This window comes from Silurus meridionalis, chromosome 6, assembly GCF_014805685.1.
Source record: "Silurus meridionalis isolate SWU-2019-XX chromosome 6, ASM1480568v1, whole genome shotgun sequence".
NCBI classification, from domain to species: domain Eukaryota; kingdom Metazoa; phylum Chordata; class Actinopteri; order Siluriformes; family Siluridae; genus Silurus; species Silurus meridionalis.
Window position 1 is genome coordinate 31,091,203 of NC_060889.1, and position 20,357 is coordinate 31,111,559.

The following is a 20,357-nucleotide window of genomic DNA, read 5'->3' on the forward strand; positions in this document are numbered from 1 at the left end:
TTTTCGTCTTTTTTATTCTTTTTTTTTTACTTTTTTTTTTTTTTTTAGGATTTTCCTTCATAAACCACATGTTTTTGTGTTGTGTTTTATAAGTTGTGGGAGGATTTATCTTTATTGTACGCCAGAATTACTTAAGAGTAAAAAATATATATAAATAATAAAGTAAGAATTGCGAAAGCGTCATTTTATTTTTTTTCGACAACTGGCTCTATTTAATGCTCTGATGCAATCGAGGGCGGAAGAACACACCAGTCATATTTATGTAGACCGGGTAGCGAGCCGTCCTGTTGCCCCGGAGACGGGCGGAGGAAAATAAAAATGGAGCGCGAAGGAAACTCGGTGTCAGTTATCCGCCATGTTGGCTCTAAGTCACCGTTTGAGCGTGCGCTCTCTCGGCGCCGTGCTCGGATCCAAAATGGCGGCAGTTGCCTTCGCTGGTTTGGTTCAGGATAAAAAAACACGGTCAGAGCCTGAGCTCTGAAGCGGCCGGTAGCGGGAGAGAAGTTCTCCTGCCCCGCTTTTGTGTTTTCGTTCCCCGCTGATTTTACTCTGAATATAAAGGCAGGTAAGACTGAGGATTAATTTGGTTTCATTGGTTTTAATACGCTTTTAGGGCGTTCGCGTGCGTCCGGAGTGTTTACGCTTCAATTTCAACGTCTCTCAGAGACAAACGTCACTAGCGCTAGCTAGCTGTAAACTAGCCTAGCATAACCAAGCCTAGCATAACAACTTAGCGCTGGTGTGTTCGGTGGAAATAGGATGTAAAATCTGCCTTGTGAACTTTATTTTGTATTATTAATAGTAATAATAATAGAATATGTGTGTGTTTGTGTCAGGTGTAAGGCTGGGAGTGGGAGTAGTGAAGGGGTCTGGACTGGGAGGCGGATCCTAGGCCTCATCCACACCTAAATAATAATCATAACAATTACAAGATTATTCATCTTATTAATGAAGTTTTGCGATTAATAATAAGTAATAAGGGGTTAAAGTGAGCGGTGTGTGTGTGTGTGTGTGTGTGTGTGTGTGTGTGTGTGTGTGTGTGTGTGTGTGTGTGTCAGGGTGAATGACAGTCATGTACCATTGACTCTCTGTTTATTCAACATGGATGTAAACAATTTATTTACTATTTAAATTAAATACAGATTTGTGTTTGTTATAAAGTAAAGAATGAATTTGATGGTCGGGTTATTAGTTTTTATATATCCACTGGAGTGTGTGTGTGTGTGTGTGTGTGTGTGTGTGTGTGTGTGTGAGAGAAACTCTATACTGTCTTATAAAATGGCATCAAAAATAAATTACAGAAATATTACAAATAAATATAAAAAAAATTCTCAAAATGGATCAGCTGCTGAACATGTAAAAAAATATATATTATTATTTTTTGGTTGAATATTTAAAGGATTGTGTTTTTTTTAAATCCAAACAAATATTTTTTTATTCTTTCAACATGTTTTTTTTGTGATTTGGTTTTGCAAGAATGAAAGGGGGGAAACAAAAAGCAAAATATTTCTGTTTATCTCCGAGATGATGAGGATGATGAGAATGACGGCGAGGAGAACCGACCGGTTCTGCGGAAGCACCCGGACGCCCTGTTCAGGTGGCAATGGTTTTACCCGAGAGGCGTGTGGCATGATTTTATTCCTGGAGTATCTCTGGAATTTTGTTTCTTTTCGTAGGAACCCTTAAAGAACATGACTCTGCATATTTTTTTTTTTCGCTCTTCCTTTTGCGTAAAGACGAAGCGGGAAGTATTGACTGTTCCTGTCATGTGATCTGATAATGACTTACTATTTCTGAGGAAAGCGCAAAACGAATGGCGTCTGAATAGGGGGTTTTATTTTTGGGAAGAATAAAGATGTAGAACTGGATCGTGGAGACAAAGTCGGGTTCTTCGACGTCGAGTTCTGACCTAATCAAATCTGTACAAAGGAGATAAAGTAGAACTTCATTGGAGAGTACCAGCAGCTATATTTTTGTGGGGACACAGCTCGTTTTTGTCTGGAAAAGATTTTTAAAGGTAGGTTTAGGAACTTAACCAAGAACTACGTCTCAAGTACTTGGCTGAGGTTTGAATGATGGTCTGTATCTCCTGTTCATGAAGCTCCCAGGACCTACAGTGGGCCCCAGAGTAGAGTTAGAGCTGATTTATTGCACCACATGACACCACGTCTCCAACTGCGTAAACAGCCTAACGTCAAAACATCACATACTATTCCAGACCGCTAAAGTACCAACGCTATTCCGCTATCCTGTTACAATCCGGCCTTTCAGTGCCATTCTTCTGGGTTCGCTGGATCAGTGAGCTCTTTTGAAGTAAGGTTCTGGAACCGAGACGTTCACAGCACCAATTGCGAAGACTGACAGGCACTGCTGATTTGTGCGTGAACATTTGCGTAGTAAAACTCAATGTATAGTTACGTTTATTAGACTGTCTGTTAGGACACCTGAGCACCTGAGACCTGATCAAAAAACTTTCAAGCTTTTTCTCAGGAACTTTTGCAAAGGAGACTGTTTAAACCATTTCTACTCTGTCATTTCTACCAGGTTATAGTAGAGGTAAAGGGCTGGGAGAAGAATCTATTTCATCCCTTTTCCGTTCTTCAGCTGGTACACTAGGAAACCTGTATATCCCGATACAGACGGTGGATCCGTTCATCTTACATAATTCACAGCACAGTGTGAAAGAATTTACATTTACAGATTTGCATTTTTCCATGTTTGACTTGAAGTATCATTTCTGCATGTAAAGCACCAAGCCGTCGACACACTCGCGTCTCTTGCTCCTTATACACTGCAAGTCAGTGTTGCAATAGCAGAATTCTCTAGAATCTCTCGCACATTTGGTGTGAAGCAGTAACGATGAGTAAAAACCTCGTAGGGTTCTTTGGAAGGTTTCAGTCCACTGCTCTTGACAATCAAACACTGGTTCGGACAAGTCTCAGATTCTGTCCCCTCTCCATTCCTTTTCAGACTTTTATATTCCTGGGGTGTGTTAGGTAGGACACGAGCACCACGTACGAGTCCTTCATGATTAAATACTGTGTCGGAGCGATCAGAGTGGACTGGCTTGTTTTGAAACTGCTATTGACATATTCCGACTTTTGTTACATTTTATTTTAGTAAATGAAATAGACCATTAAATGAAGTCAAATCCTGCTTTAATCTGATCTACGGTCTACATCATGTGACATGGAACTTATGATCAAAGCCAACTGATTTCATCATGCTGCGTCATTTATGACCCATCTGATCCATCTTAAAATCAGAAAGGGAACATCATTAACAGAAAATGCTACATATGATTAAGCAAAGAAGTATTGTGGTCTGTAGTTCTCTTACAGGAAAGCAGAAGCGCTAACCGGATCAATGACACGTTTTTCAGTTGTCGACTGCAGTCTAGTTGTTAAGCCAGTTTCATTTATTTAGTCTCATCCGGTTCAGACCGGTTGTGTCCAATTACGCAGTCTAGTCCAGTCTAATTGTCCATCTTGTTTATTACTATCTGGTTGTCAGGTCCTGTCTCGTCAGGTCCAGTCCAGACAAGACTGGCTGTCACGTCCCGTCTTGGCTGGATTGCACTGGACATGACTAATTCAGTTCTCGTCTAGTCAGGCTCAGTCCAAACCAGCCTGGTTGTCAGGTCCATTCTAACCCACTTAACTGTCAGGACCAGTCTGATTGTCTAATCCAGTCTAAAGTCTCGTTGTAGGGTTAATAGTCTTATTAGGTTTATTTAGTCCACTCCAATTCGCTCTAGTTTTTTGTCCAGTCAAGTATAATTTAGTTCAGTCCTGTCCAGTGGTTGAGTTTAAACCTGTTCTAAACCTGGTACACGGAGTACAATCTTCTGCTCATTGTCACAGCAGTGCAAGGGATTCTAAGTGTTTGCAATATGACTAAAACAAAACCACAACTGTTTACACTCGAAACATGCTACTATGGCAAAATATAGCTGGGAATTTCCACAGGGGGGAATATGGATATCAAAAGCCCTGCTGTTCCTTATTAGATTAATGTTGAGTAGATTTTTGCTTAGTAAGGGTATAAAATGTCAAACTCTTTGACTTGCAAAGCCTCTGTCCTCCGGACAGACTTCAGCTTATTCAGATGCTGTTGCATTGCATCATGTGACTTCTCAGGGGAAGCCTGAAATGTCTCAACTTTATATATTTTACCTGCATCTCGTGTACATGCATTCTACTATGCTTTTTTGTATATACTTGTGTATAAAACGCACAACTGCTGCTGTGCAATACATTTGATGCAAATCCAGGCTTGCTTTGCAGACGTACTTCTGCTTTCCGGCACCCATTTCTCTTTGTTCGGGTTCATGCTGCTTTCTTTTTTTCAACCTTTGACCAGTTTCTATTCTTTTCAAGCCCCATACACATAATGATCATTATGGAAATCCTAAGAGCCCATGCGTTATCATATGCATATATAACATGTTCTTGTTTTCTCAAGATCCCAACAGTTGTTTTCTTATGACCTTTTGAAATGGTTATGTTATCCATGATGCTGCCTCTAGAACATGCTCTTATGACGGCCAAATTTTCTCGTTATGTCGAGATCACGAGAAAATGAAAAGATTCTATAATGCATGGCCTCTTGGGACTTTCGTACATCATGGCTCAGTGCTGTGTAGTAAGTTTAACCAAATGTACAGATGAAAGGAAAATGTTAGTTTTTCAAATACTGATAAAAAAATGTTTGCCCTCTTTTTATTGGCGTTTCTGGAGAACGACAAACAATACCCAGTCCAGACATGTTATAGGCAAGTCTCAGGTGCTGCTGATTTGAGATCCTAAAGGCTTGACTACTCCACGGCTGTCTGCTGGCACACTAGCCAATTGTTGGCATCATATGAAAAGGGGTGGATATCGTTTTCCTTCAAGTGTCTCAGGTTAAAAATGCACTTGGTTGACCTCGTGAGTCTTGGAGGAAACGCGTGATGGTGTTAATATAGGGGAGACCTATATTACTCCTGGCAGGGAATTGGCTGAGGATAATTTGGGGAGAAAATCTAGGGAAAATAATACTCTGTTCTTGTTTCAGGTGATTTCTGGAGCTTTCAGTCACCCACCATGAAGATCTCAGACCGCCTACTGAGCACAGGTTGTGTTCTCCTCTTCTAAGCTGCCTGTACTCACCTCTGTGAACCATGCCTGAAGATTAGAGTACCCCTTCCTTGCCAAATACAATAAAATCAAATCTACATGACCCTCCATGTAGACCTCCTCTCTCCTTTCCCACTGGAGTGAACCCCCTCTAGTCTCGATTCCTTCCTTTCCCTAGCATTACCATACATCATAAACCTCTCGAAGACAAACCGGGACAATGTCCCCGCATTTGAAGATAGCTCCGACCTAAGACCCTGCAGTCCCATGCGTCCTGTAAGCGGCGATTCGTCCGGTGCTGCTCCTCCCGAGAGCGTGTCGTTGCTCGGCTCTCTTTCCCCGTCCGACATGTCCCTGCTGCAGGCTCTGGGCCCGGTGCAGAGCTGGCTGGGCCAGGAGCTGGAGAAATGTGGCATCGATGCCATGATCTACACTCGATATGTCCTCAGCCTCCTGCTGCACGACAGCTACGACTACGATCTGCAGGACCAGGTATTGGGGTTTCTATACTTCTCAGCAATTTACAATACTGTGGCCATCTTGATTCGTTCGAGCGGGCATCAACAGATGGCTAGAGTTAATGCTTTTTTTCCACAGAAAGGGAACTGAAAGCTCTAATAAGGTTGCCTCGACTCGTTTCGGGTCACAGTGTCAACACAGAGCTTGGTGGTTTTTGTTCCTTGTTTAGCTCCGCATTGTGGAGAATTAACGAAACGAAATGCTTTGTCTGGTCATACCTACACAGGAGAACGACATCTTCCTGGGTTGGGAGAAGGGAGCCGGCAAAAAATGGGGGAAGGGCAGCAAGCGGAAGGGAGGGACGGACCTGACTCTGGAGGAACTGAAGAAGCAGGCCGCTGTGCAATGCCTACGTTCTGCTTCTGATGAAGTAAGAGCTTCTGTTGTAACTCGCGTAGGTCCTTTTTTTTTTTTCTCATGCGCTGTAACTTTGCCAGTAACCAGTTTTCTGTTCAGTCTTGCGCTTGATCTCGCACATACTCTATCGGAGTGGTCTTTCTGAGCACTTTACGTAAATGCAGGTATAATTAAGGAATAAATCAATAATAGGTGTGTTGTTAGAGTCAGTTACCACCCTGAAGTAGATGATTTTCATACAGCAGCATGTCTTCATGTACTTTGTGTTTGGTACAGAAATCTGTTAATATTTACATATAAAAATAAACATATTTGAGGACACCCCCTGAGATTCCCTATTCAACGATGCCTCATTCAATCTTTTATTCCTTTTTTATTTTTTAATCATTTATTATTTTTATTAAAAAGTTCATTGCAACCAGAGGTAGCAAACGATTTGATATTTTTGTGTGTTTTCCTCCCCACGTCAGAACTCTGGAGTTGAAAGTTTGGTCGAGGAGCTTTGCTCCAAGCTCAAGGACATTCAGAACAAACAAGGTTTGTTGTTCTTTCTCTTTTATTTTGATGAAGTTTTCCATGAATTGAATTTTTGTTTCATTCTGATTTTAATATCAGAACTGTAGAATACTTTATTAATCCCTTAGAGAAAGTGATTGGTTGCAGTTGCTCAGATTAAAGTGAAGGATTAAATTAAAAATAAAAAAAATGGAAAATGTAACTAAATATACATATTAAGGTATAAAGTGAAGTAAAGTTTAGCAGCATTAAATTGTATTTGTAGCAGCAGTAAAAAGTCAGACTGCAAAAAAAGTTATTGTACTGAGATTTTTGCCTATAAATTGACCAACATTTTAACAACATGTAAGTGTATGAAAATCTGTAACTCCAGTTATATCTATATTATATTTTATTACAACATATATAATCATTTGTCGTTTGATTTATGTGCACATGTATAGTAATTCTGCCCCACCCCCCGGCCCTCGTTCTATTTATATTAACTTGAAAGTCATATTATATTATGTTATAAGTAACACACATGGCTAGCAAACGCATCAGAAATATCAACTGTCTTTTTTCAATGTCTTGTAGAAACAGAAAAGCAAACAATTAAGAAGCCAGACGAATCCCGATCTCCTGAATTGGCTGAATCACCTTCTTCTAAAGACCAGGTGGAAATGTAAGGAGTGTCTTTTGAATTTCAATAGAAAAAAATTATTTTTAAAATAGTCTCATTCACTGTACTTATTTATTTGTGTCTCCTTCAAGGTACTACGAAGCCTTTCCACCTCTATCTGAAAAACCTGTTTGTCTCCAAGAGATTATGACTGTGTGGAACAAGGCCAAAGCGAGCGCATATTCCAGCTCGTCATCTGCCGCTCCTCAAACGAGCACGGACACCTCCTCCCCGAAAGATTGCACCAGTGAGGGTGAAGTCTTTAAGGAAAAAGCACCCGACGCACCGGACACCACCTCGACAACCAACGAGAAAAGAAGCAGCAAGAAGGAAAAAGAGAACCGATACCACGGAGGAGCTTCTGGGGCATGCAGTGACCAGGTCGTTTGTCAAAACAAAAGACACACCAGACATCGGTCTTATTTGGGACACCGTCCCAGGTCCTGGTCTTCAGGATCCAGCGAAGGTGGCTCAAGCTCTAGCTGTAACCAGGGTGACGTAAAGGCCTCTAAAGGTGCTCGGGTCAGACACAAGTCTCGCGAGGTCAGCAGCAGAAACAAAAAAGGGCGAAACCATGGCCAAGTAAAACTGGCTTTAAAGGCTATTGAGAAAGAAGAGCGCAGGAACAGAGGTAGTAGTTTCAGTACCTCCGATGGCCCTCTGAAGCTCCAGCAGCACTACACAAAGAAAGGCAAAAAGCCATTACGAGAGCTTCGGAAAGATCCCAGCTGGGTCGACTTGAAAGAGTCTGGCGGTGAAGCCAATAACAGGGAATATGTTGAAGAACCCCTTTGGTACACCGAGCCCATATCAGAGTATTTTGTCCCATTCAGCTGGAGCAAACTGGAGACAAAGTATCGAAGCAAACCAGATTCTCCTAACGACCCAGCTACGTCCAATGATGTGGACAGTCTGTCCGAACAGGTACAAGGGATCTGCATTGCCAACACATCGTTTCAAAGGGCATACCTCTCAGCAGGTACGTTCGTGGATGGGCACTTTGTCGAGGTGTCCAGCGAGGGAAACGAGGAGGCCACTGAACTGAATGGGACCTCATGCTGCCCTCTTCCTGAGGATGGTAAAGATTTAGATGATGAGCATCTGTCTGAATTCACTCACTTCTATGAAGTCGATATATATCAATCCATATTGGATCCCAGTGCCTCAGATGCAGTACAAGAAAGCCGGATCTTGAGCATGATCCGGCAAAAGAGCAATGAGCCTAGAGAGGCAGGGCGTTGTGTAGTTTTAGATGGCTTTGAACTGCAGGAGGAAAGTGCAATAATGGCAAATTCTTTGGAAGCTATAGGAGATGACGTGATTCTTACGCAGGACATGGAAAACATCGCTCACATGTGGGAATGCTGCTCATCATCTAGTTCTGAGGAATTTGAAGGTAGAAGCTGCACAGGTGACTCTCCGGTCAGGCTCTCCCCACTTCTGGGTGGCATGCCATTTAACCCGAGCACTTTTAGAGACCCTCCTGTCCAGGACGTGAGCGGGAGCATGTCGGCCCTAAACTCCTGCTTCTCGCTCTTTGAGGTGCAGTGCGACACCTCCGCTTTCCCTATTCCTGCGACTCTCTTACATCCAGCCGCGAAAATGTAGACTCGAGTTGCTGCCTAGATCCCCATACAAACAAACAGTCTCGCTTGCTAATCTGGACCAAAAATAGTGCCTTCGACGAGAATGAACACTGCTCCAACCTGTCGACGAGAACGTGCAGTCCGTGGTCCCACTCGGAGGAGACGCGCTCGGACATTGAGCAAGTATCCGGCCAAGCAGATGATCCTTCTCAGTTTGGCAGCGAGGAAGCCGTCTGTGGAATTCCTCCTGTTCCAACGGTGTACCTGAAAAAGGAGTTTTTGGATTTCCTGCAGGAAAGCCCAAGTCACCAGCAAGATGAAATTAGTGCAGGCATAGTGTCCAATCAGACCTTCAACAAGGTCTCTAAACTGGAGTCTGTTTGCGGAATAGCACTAGAGCAGGAAGAGAGCAAACAGTTCAACACTGTTCTGTTTCCGAAGACACCACCCAACAAAACGACGATTACCGCTCAGGAATAATAAAAGATATTTGGATGGCTATCGGAGAAAGTGATTGCGTCTTAACTCTCGAAGTGGAGAATGCAGACGACGACTTGTTTTCGGAGGAGACGCCCAGTTATCAGTGTGGCTGTCTTGACGGTGAGGTGAAGGAGCCTATCGAAAAAAAGGCCATACAGCGTTCAGAGTACCATCTGTGGGATAGTCAGAAGGAGGACCAAGGACTGGCTAAAAATAAGGTCTCCAAGGTGGGCGGAGGAGACTATGCAACACCTGCCAGGCCTTGGGACGTTGATGTGGAAAGGGACAGTTCATCGTTTATTCTTGGAGGAGTGTACGGAGAGCTTAAGGCTCTAAACGGGGACAAGGAATGGACTGTGGTTCCACCCATCGGCACCTGTGGGAGCTTGTTGCAATGTGCATCGGCTTCCTCGTCCGATGTGGTGACCATTGCGGGGACGGATGTATTCATGAATGCGGGCAGTTGCTTTGCTCCTGGCCACAAGCCTCTGTGGCGACCTCTGGTTTCTTTCGGACAGAACGGTCAGGCTACCAAAGGGTCAGGAGAAGGGCTGAATAAGGGATTTTCTGTTATCTTCCATGAAGATTTGCTTGGATCCTGTGGAGGCTACTGTGGAGAGCAGCAAGGACTTGATTATCCATTTTCATCCTTCGATCTCAATAACCCTTTTTCCCAGGTCCTGCATGTGGAATGCTCTTTTGAACCAGAAGACATGGCCTCGTTCAGCCCAGGATTCAAGCCAAAATCCATATTGTGCTCAAACTCCGACAATGCGCCATTCAGCCCACGGCTCTATGGCATCAACCGCACTCAGTACCGGGCCATCCGCATATCTCCGAGGACTCACTTCCGGCCGATATCAGCCTCTGAACTTTCTCCCGGCTGGTGCAGCGTATCGGATGGCGAGTCCGAAAAGGAGGAAATGGGTTTTCCTGTTCCTGACCAGACGGACCTCTTTGACGACCCACAGGCAGATCTCAAACCCCTGGAGGAAGACGCCGAATGCGAAGGCCCTTATTACGGGAAGTCCGAACTGGAATCTGGTAAATTTCTACCAAGATTAAAAAAGTCTGGCATGGAGAAAAGTGCCCAGACGTCGCTCGATTCCCAGGAAGGCGGGGGTGCGACTCTGACAACCACCGAGCCGGAGGTCTGCGTAGACTGCGAAATCGCAGGAAAAGCCGCAGCCGCAGTGTCCGTGGTGAGCTGTCATGTGAAGGCGCCTGTGGACACCCTTCAGAAAGAGGAGCCCTGCAGAGAAAGGGAGGCTTATGGGTGTGAGGAAGCCAGACAGCTTCCGAAATCCGGGAAATCGTACGACCTGGATAAAGATGTGCATGAGGTAAGAGCTGATTTAGATTTGACTAGTGAGGGAAGCGTGTTGAGAAAATGGAGGGAGTATTTTGAGCAACTGATGAACGAGGAAAATGAGAGAGAAGGTTTGATAGCGTGGAGATGGTGAAGCAGGAATTGAATAGGATTAGTAAGGAGGAAGTGAGAGCAGTGATCAAGAGGATGAAAAGTGGAAAGTTGGTTGGACCAGATGAGATACTGATGATGTTTAGGAGAGATGCAGTAGAGTTTTTAACCAGGTTGTTCAACAAGATTTTGGAAGGTGAGAGGATGCCTGAGGAATGGAGGAGGAGTGTGCTGGTACTGATCTTTTAAGAATAAGGGAGATGTGCAGATCTGCAGTAACTACAGGGGAATAAAGTTGATCAGTCACACCATGAAGTTATGGAAAAGAGTAGTGGAAGCCAGGCTGAGAGAAGAGGTGACCATCTGTGAGCAGCAGTATGGTTTCCTGCCGAGGAAAAGCACCACAGATGCATTATTTGCTTTGAGAATGTTGATGGAGAAGTATAGAGAAGGTCAGAAGGAGCTGCATTGTGTGTTTGTGGATTTAGAGAAAGCGTACAACAGAGTGGAGAGAGGAGTTGTGGTATTGTATGAGGAAGTCAGGTGTGTCAAAGAAGTATTTGAGGGTGGTGCAGGACATGTATGAGGACAGTGTGACAGCAGTGAAATGTGCAGGAGGAACAACAGACTGGTTCAAGGTGGAGGTTGGATTGCATCAAGGATCGGCTCTGAGCCCTTTCCTGTTTGCAGTGGTGATGGACAGGTTGACGGACGGGGTGCAGTTGCAGGGAGAAGAGGTGGAGAAGGTGGAGGAGTTCAGGTACCTGGGGTCAACAGTGCAGAGTAATGGAAAGTGTGTTAGAGAAGTGAAGAAAAGAGTGCAGGCAAGGTGGAGTGGGTGGAGAAGAGTGATAGCAGGAGTGATTTGTGATAGAAGAGTATCTCTGAGAGTGAAAGGGAAAGTTTATAGGACTGTGGTGAGACCTGAGATGTTGTATGGATTAGAGACAGTGGCATCGAGTAAAAGACAGGAGGTGGAGCTGGAGGTAGCAGAGCTGAAGATGTTGAGATGTTTGTTGGAAGTGACGACGATGGACAGGATTAGAAATGAGTTTATTAGAGGACAGCGCATGTAGGACGTTTTGGTGACAAGGTGAGGGAGGTGAGATTGAGATGGTTTGGACATGTGCAGAGGAGGGACATGGGGTATATCAGTAGGAGAATGCTGAGGATGGAGCCACCAGGAAGGAGGAAAAGAGGAAGGCCAAGGAGGAGGTTTATTGATGTGGTGAGGGAAGACATGCAGGTAGTTGGTGTGAAAGAGGCAGATGTAGAGGACAGGGGGGTATGGAGAAGGATGATCCGCTGTGGAGACCCCCAATGTGAGAAGCCGAAAGAAAAAGAAGAAAAAGAGATGATCTAGGTTGACTTTGTCTGTGGGCTTTGAGCCTTTTATATTTTAAATCAAGAATTTGAACGTCTTGCATCTTCTGGCATGCATATGTCTACAGGTAGTCCCTGTTAGGATGGAGATTTGTAACAATTACACCATTCACCATTCTACATTCCTTCTTGTCCAAGTTGAAACATGGCCTAGCCTACTCAGGAATCTTAAAGAATGGTGATCAGTATGGGTTAGTAAACTGTAATTTGTTAGTTTAACAGATTACATAATATAATGTGGCAAAACAGATCAATTTACAGTATTGTACTGTATAAAATGTATGCTACATATGTATGTGTCAGGTCTAACTGATCTCTGTCGACCGTTGGGGAGAGAGAAGCATCTAGCATGATGGGAGATATGTACATCCTGGCAGCATTGCTCCAAATCCAGCCTGTTCATATATAGAGATATTACACTGCTACCAGTGCACTTGTTAGATGCTTATTCCATGTTGACGCCTTGTACTGTAACGTGCAATGGCTAAGGTGAATCTAGTGTAAAATCCCGCCTGAAAATGTAACTCTGAGACTACCTGTATGTCATGCTTACAATCAACATGTCTTGAAAGCAATGACTTCCATTTAAACCCTCAGCATGACCAAACCAGAACAAGGGCCTGTTTTTACAGTAGTGCAAGCACGACGTTCCTGGGGATGTGATCAAATTTGTAAGGTCTATAGGGTGATTAGGTGCTGAATCAGCAATAATTATAGTTCACGTAACTTCTGGTCCTAGAGTTAGACCTTCTAATATAGCCGTTTTCCTCCTGAGAAGAGAATCTCACAGATTGATAAATTGATTTGTTTTGTTTTGTTTTCCCTCCTGTCAGTTTCCCCTGCTGGGTTTTGGGGAGCCGAACGCGAGGGGGAGTCAGCGTGAGGATTGCTGGTGGCAGAACACGCTTTGTTCCTCCATGTTTTCAGGATCTCGATGCACAGGTAGCGTGAACAGGCCGGGGTTCCGATTAGGGGTGTCCACGACTAAGGATTTACATAGTCGTATTGTGTGTGTGTGTGTGTGTGTGTGTGTGTTTGGGGGCGGTGCCACACTGGGTAGTCAACAAGTTGGTAAGGCAACCAAAACTTCCTGTTAAGTGAACTGATGGTGCCTTTTTAAAGTTTAAATAAAAGGCCAACATCTGTAAAACAATTCCATCATGAACCTATGATGATCAAAACATCACGCCAAGATATTCAAGCTTTTGTATAGAAACATTTTAGATCAGAAAAGCTAACAAATAGCACATACATAAGCGCAGAAAGGCTACGCCGCTGACAGGATTCACATTTAACGTGTCGGAAATCAAGTTAAAACGTGCGAGCACACCCTCAAGTACAGCGCAACATCGGTGCATCCCAGACGTTGTTAAATATTTAAACCCCGGCTCCTGTGTCGCTCTCGGCTCATGGAAAGTGAAACTTATATCTCTTACGAGGGGTTGATTTCCTCACGCACTTTAAAATTATTTCCTAAAAACGTCTGTAATAATAATAATAACAGGCTGTTTATATGGAGCACCACCAGATAACCATAATGGTACGCTCCTCCTTACAGAAGATCTGATTGAGAGATTGATATTAGAATCAGGCTCCGCCTACTGAAGCGTCGACTCTTGTGCTATTCAGGGTCGCGATCCCGATTCCTCTCTATCTCACAATCCCTTTTTCTCTTTACAGAAAGTAGTAACATATGAGTTCGCTGCTGAGCACCAAGGCACGGTGGAGCAGAACCCAGCCGGACGCTTCAGAACCTCAACTCGCTCCTCCTTCCACAGTAAACCCAGCAGAGGAACGAGGAGGAGCGGCTTCATCAGAACCCATCGTCTTCAATCTCCTGCCACACCCCCCTGGTCTCCTCCCTTTTCACCTCATCCTCTGTAGTCATTGGTTAGAAATGTAACCAAAAGGGGAACCGACGTGTGTGTGTGTGTGTGTGTGTGTGTGTGTGTGTGTGTGTGTGTGTGTGTGTGTGTGTGTGTGTGTGTGTGTGTGTGTGTGTGTGTGTGTGTGTGTAGCTGATAATGAGGTGATCTTTACTTTAACCCCATTAGATTTTTTTCCCTCCCCCGCAGCATTTTGTGTGTCACTCCCTAACATCTAATCCACCTTTAAAAGGCGTAATGGAATGGAAGGAGTGAATCTTTTCCCCATTCACACGTTGTTTTTGTTCAGTTTGCGTTCCATCCCCAGTTAGGCGTGAAAACCCGTCTGTGTAACGAGTGCTGGAGACGGGGAGGAAAGGAAGAAAGCGTGAGTGTGGGGGGGGAGGTTGGGGGGAGATTTGACTTCTGAATTACTTTATTACAGTTTACAGCATTAAGAAAAAATAGATATTTAATGAAAAAGTGAAATATAAAGGCGTATATAAGCTATAGCTTTGATTTTCTTTGGGTTTTTTCCCCCGGGAGGTAAAACGATCTGTAGCACAGGAGAACGGTGCGATTGTTATTTTTCTTTTCTTTTCTTTTTCTTTTTGTTAAAGAACACTCGCGTGCCCTTCAGATTTAGTGAGATAGAGAGAGAGAGATTTTGCACGTGTGATATACAGGGTTCCTTGTTGTTTTTAGGTTTAAATCTGAATTTAGTGATAGAAATTTTTTTTTTCTCCCTGCTTAGAAATGTGCGAGAGTCTTCTTTTTTTTTTGTGTTACCTTGCAGTCTTGCGTGTTTTTGATGTGGGTTGCTGAGTGTTTTTCCTTTTTTTTTTTTTTCTTTATTTCTTTTCAGATTTTTGTCTTTAAAATGTTGACTTTTTTTGTGTTTAAGAAAGCCGGTAGCATGATAAACTTTTTTCTCTTTTATTATTAATTCTTTTTTTTTTTTTTTTTTTTTTTTTTTGTTTATTTAAAGAAACGGTTCAGCATTTAGAAAAAAATTTAACATTTAAGTGTTACTGTTATTGCAAACGTAGCCGATGAAGTCCAGTGTAAAACTGACTCCCTTTTATAAAAAAAATATATATATATATATAAATAGTTTTTTTTTTTTTTTTTTTTGGCATGTTTGGTAAGTTACAAGACTACATGAAACATCCAAAAAAAAAAAAAAAAAAGGATAATTATTTCCTCTTAAATACATAGTTTGATTTACATTTTGTGTTTTATTTATAACAATATAAAAAAAGCGTGAACATTTTTTAACATTTTATTTTAAAAATAAATAAATAAAAAAAAGCTGCATTCGCTCTGTAACGGGTGCAGAAGAAAGAGGGCGCGGATGCGACTCCGCAAATGTAAAACCGACTCTCTCTCTCTCTCTCTCTCTCGCTCTCTCTCGCTCTCTCTCTCTCTCTCTCGCTCTCTCTCTCTCTCTCGCTCTCTTTCTCTCTCTCGCTCTCTTTCTCTCTCTCTCTCTCTCTCTCTCTCTCGCCGCTCTCTCTCTCTCGCTCTCTTTCTCTCTCTCGCTCTCTCTCTCTCTGCTCTCTCTCTCTCTCTCGCTCTCTTTCTCTCTCTCGCTCTCTCTCTCTTGCTCTCTCTCTCTCTCTCTCTCTCTCTTTCTCTCTTTTGCTCTGTTTGGTGAGAGAGAATTCGGTTTTTACTCGAGCAGGATTTCATGACGCGTTTTGCCTTTCGTGTGTCGTCTGTTTATTTATTTTTTTCTCTCTTTCCTTCTTTCCTCTTGTGTTTTGTGGAAAGTTGTAGTAGAAAAGTGAGCGGTTGCTGCAGAGCGAGTGAAGACCAGCAGATCTTTATGGCTGTAGAGAAGCTCGAGGCTGATTTAGGAGACTTGATTAGATTTTTTTATGGAGAGAGGTTTATTTTTAGTGTAAACACATCACTACAACACATTTAATCACAGGATCTTGCTGTTCAGCGTTTGGTCTTCACATCACTAATGTCTCATATCTGCCCTCTGAGCCAGCTAAACATTATTATTATTATTATTATTATTACTAATATTATTATAAGAATGTTTTAATTATTAATATTTAGGATGTTCCAGATGTTACGAGAGTCGGGATTTCACATTCACAGCAAAAAAATAAAATAGGATAGCTCGTATTTATTTAATAATTACATATTATTTAGTCATTTTTAATAATAACGTGAACAAAAACACACACAATAAATGGACAAATCGACAGTTTACACTGAGGATGTTTTTTTCATTTCAGTTGATTTGAGTGCGTTTATAAATATTTTCTCAGCAATTCCTATATAATATAATATAATATAATATAATATAAAAAGCCGTAATAATCGATTATAAAAATTCTAATTGATCAGCACGGGATGTTAGTTATTTATATTAATAAAAAAAGTAATGTAAAATGTGTACACTCGTACACCACCAACAAGCAAATTTTTCTTTTTATGGCAGCTGATTTGGTAATAAAAAAAGTTAATTTTATTTTTTATTTTTTTGCCAGATGTGCGTATTCATAGCAACATCTGCTTAACATTTTTGAAATCTTTTTATTTAAATACATGTGTATACGGTGTGTGCGAGCCCTGACTCCTCTGAGCCCTGGAACATCCTGTAAACCTGTATTTCCACTGCGTTTGTAGTTCCGTATTGCGCCTCCTGGTGGCTGCGGCGGTGTAATGCACACAATGGATGAAGCACACATCGCTTTTCCTGGTTTTATTTTTGTGTCGTTTTGAGGCTGAAGAGAAATAAGTAGTCATTATTTAAACTGTATTTAACCCTCGGCTTCATTCTTTAGTGACTTTAGTTTAAAAATTATAATAAAAAAATTTAATTCAGAAGAAACTAAGCTGATTTATTTTTCTATTACACTTTAGAGGTGTTTTTTTTTGTCTTTTTTTTAAGAAAACAGAGATGAAAATAAACAAGCATTATTTCTTTTCAGCCAAAATCGGACTTCTGCACCAAAAAAAAGAGTTTAGAATGAGAGAGGAATTTAAAACCTAATAAAAAGGAAAAGATGCACGACATGTTGGAGGATTGGAGTTTGGACACCATCGTCGCTCCGAACTGCGACAAAGGCCGTGAAATTGTTATAAAAAAATAAAAAAAATAGTGTGTAAGGTTTATTTTTTTGGGGGTTGTTTTGGACTTTTAACTTGTATGTGTGTTTGGGGGTCCTCAAGAAATGAACAATTAAAAAAATAAAATTGTTAGAGAGACCACATTGTAGCGCGTAATCGTATTCTGTCCTACATTTCTGTTGTGTGTGTGTGTGTGTGTGTGTGTGTGTGTGTGTGTGTGTGTGTGTGTGCGCTGAATGCGAGAGTCAGGATCGCATTTTGAAGCACTGAGGTGGTGTTTTCTCTCCAGTCTCTCTGGTTTTTTTTTTTCCCTGGTTGTACCTCGTCTATGCAGCCTGGTGATGTTTCAGTTTCATCCCATGATCCGTGTTCCATCTCCAAGTCACGTTCATCACCTCAATGCCTCAGTGCCCTGAACCCCTTCCTCCATCCCCCTCAAAAAACACAAAAAAACCCACATTGTTCTAATTCCATGTAAAAATCCATGGTTTCATTGTTGAGTTTTTTTTCTGAATCTAATAAAGGATTGATTACAATAACTCGCTTGGTCATGATGTTTGATGATGAATAGAAGAACGTTCATGAGGTTCCTCATGCTGCTCAGTAGAAGGTTTGTCAATTCATGAGTTTTAATGAAGAATGCCGCCATTTGGCGTCTTTTGTTTCTCATTCAGTTACATCACTTACATTATAGCAGCTGTAAATGACCTGTTCCTCACCACAAAGCCTGAATTCTTACAGCTTCACCTCTGACTGCTAACTGGAGACTTCTTCTAACCTTGTTTGATGTCACAGTCCACATTAAGGCCCCATTTTCAGTAATAAGAACCTCCACTCTTCTGGGATGTTCCACTTGTTTTTTTTTTTTGTTTTTTTATGTTTAGTAGAGATGCAGTGGAGTTTTTAACCAGGTTGTTCAACAAGATTTTGGAAGGTGAGAAGATGCCTGAGGAATGGAGGAGGAGTGTGCTGGTACTGATCTTTAAGCATAAAGGAGATGTGCAGACCTGCAGTAACTACAGGGGAATTAAGTTGATCAGTCACACCATGAAGTTCTGGAAAAGAGTAGTGAAAGCCAGGCTGAGAGAAGAGGTGACCATCTGTGAGCAACAGTATGGTTTCATGCCGAGGAAGAGCACCACAGATGCATTATTTGTTTTGAGGATGTTGATGGAGGAGTATAGAGAAGGTCAGAAGGAGTTGATTTGTGCTAGAAGAGTATCTGTGAGAGTGAAAGGGAAAGTTTATAGGACTGTGGTGAGACCTGAGATGTATGGATTAGAGACAGTAGCATTGAGTAAAAGACAGGAGGTGGAGCTGGAGGTAGCAGAGCTGAAGATGTTGAGGTTTTCGTTGGGAGTGACGACGATGGACAGGATTAGAAATGAGTTTATTAGAGGGACAGCGCATGTAGGACGTTTTGGAGACAAGGTGAGGGAGGTGAGATTGAGATGGTTTGGACATATTCAGAGGAGGGACATGGGGTATATCAGTAGGAGAATGCTGAGGATGGAGACACCAGGAAGGAGGAAAAGAGGAAGAACAAGGAGGAGGTTTATGGATGTGGTGAGGGAAGACATGCAGATGTAGAGGACAGGGGGGTATGAAGACAGATGATCTGCTGTGGCGACCCATAATGGGAGCCGAAAGAAGAAGAAGAAGTGATCCTCCAGCTTTGTGCACTGGGTTTGCATTGTCATGCTGGAACAAATTTGGATAGCGCACAGGAAGGGAAAAATGTATGCCACAGCAGCCGAAGATGTCCTACACATATGTAGAAGAACCAAATGTTGGTGGAAACATCAGGTGTCTGAATACATTTGATCTCTCTTATACAAAGCGAAAGGAAACTAATTCCATTCCTTTTCTCCACCAACACCTTCTGACCAATCACATTCGACAAGACTGGGGTAAAGAAGAAGCTGTTTTCTTCTCACACTCATCATGCTCATGCGACTGGACGATTACTGGATGTGTGTGGTAAGAGGAAGTGGCCCAAGACCAGGCTACATGGGGAAACACCAGCCGTTGCAGGAACAGGAAGTCTTTGAGGATGGAATCCTTTTTTTTAATTTACATTGTGTATCCAGACATCCTAAAGATCATGTGGTGGCTGATGGTGTGATCTCCTCATGGTAGGAGATGTGATGTCTGGACCACACTGAAGGATAAGCAGCTGGTTCTGAGGTTCATCAGTTGATGAAAATGGCCACAACATTTCATAGCAGTGGTGTAAACAGACATGACGAAGCATAAGATCATATCAACTATCTGGTCTTTTATTCATTCCAGAACTGAAGTTACATTTATTGATGACAAATGATTGATGGGTAAAAGAAAAAGGCCAAAAACTATTAAAATTCATACCCAAACACACTGACCCACAAACTCCCAATCATTTATTTAGTGTTCCCAAACACACTGACCCACAAACTCCCAATCATTTATTTAGTGTTCCCAAACACACTGACCCACAAACTCCAATCATTTATTTAGTGTTCAAACACACTGACCCACAAACTCCCAATCATTTATTTAGTGTTCCCAAACACTGACCCACAAACTCCAATCATTTATTTAGTGTTCAAACACACTGACCCACAAACTCCAATCATTTATTTAGTGTTCAAACACACTGACCCCAAACTCCCAATTATTTTATTCAAACATTTCCAAACACACTGACCCCAAACTCCCAATCATTTATTTAGTGTTCAAACACACTGACCCACAAACTCTCAATCATTTATTTAGTGTTCCCAACACACTGACCCCAAACTCCCAATCATTTATTTAGTGTTTCCAAACACACTTACTCCAAATACCCAAACACACTGACCCACAAACTCCCAATCATTTATTTAGTATTCCAAACACACTTACTCCAAATACCCAAACACACTGACCCCAAACTCCCAATCATTTATTTAGTGTTCAAACACACTGACCCCAAACTCCCACTGATTTATTTAGTATTCCCAAACACCTACCCCAAACTCCCACTGATTTATTTAGTATTCCTAAACACACTGACCCCAAACTCCCAATCATTTATTTAGTGTTCAAACACACTGACCCCAAACTCCCACTGATTTATTTAGTATTCCCAAACACACTTACTCCAAATACCCAAACACACCTACCTCAAACTCCCAATCATTTATTTAGTGTTCCCAAACACCTACCCCAAACTCCCAATCATTTATTTAGTATTCCCAAACACCTACCCCAAACTCCCAATCATTTATTTAGTATTCCTAAACACACTGACCCACAAACTCCCAATCATTTATTTAGTGTTCCCAAACACACTTACTCCAAATACCCAAACACACTGACCCCAAACTTCCAATCATTTAGTAT

The 20,357-nt window shown here is 42.1% G+C and overlaps 1 protein-coding gene across 1 annotated transcript; it reads left to right on the forward strand.

Moving 5' to 3' along the window:
• Window positions 1-326: 326 nt before the first annotated feature.
• Window positions 327-14,768, forward strand: kiaa0232 (KIAA0232 ortholog). Its single transcript, XM_046852577.1, is given in 10 exon segments — window positions 327-565; window positions 5,056-5,609; window positions 5,863-6,006; window positions 6,464-6,530; window positions 7,086-7,173; window positions 7,263-8,728; window positions 8,731-9,209; window positions 9,212-10,579; window positions 12,873-12,981; window positions 13,720-14,768. Coding segments are annotated over 9 exon segments (3,963 nt in total). The 5' UTR covers window positions 327-565; window positions 5,056-5,384; the 3' UTR covers window positions 13,737-14,768.
• Window positions 14,769-20,357: the final 5,589 nt, after the last annotated feature.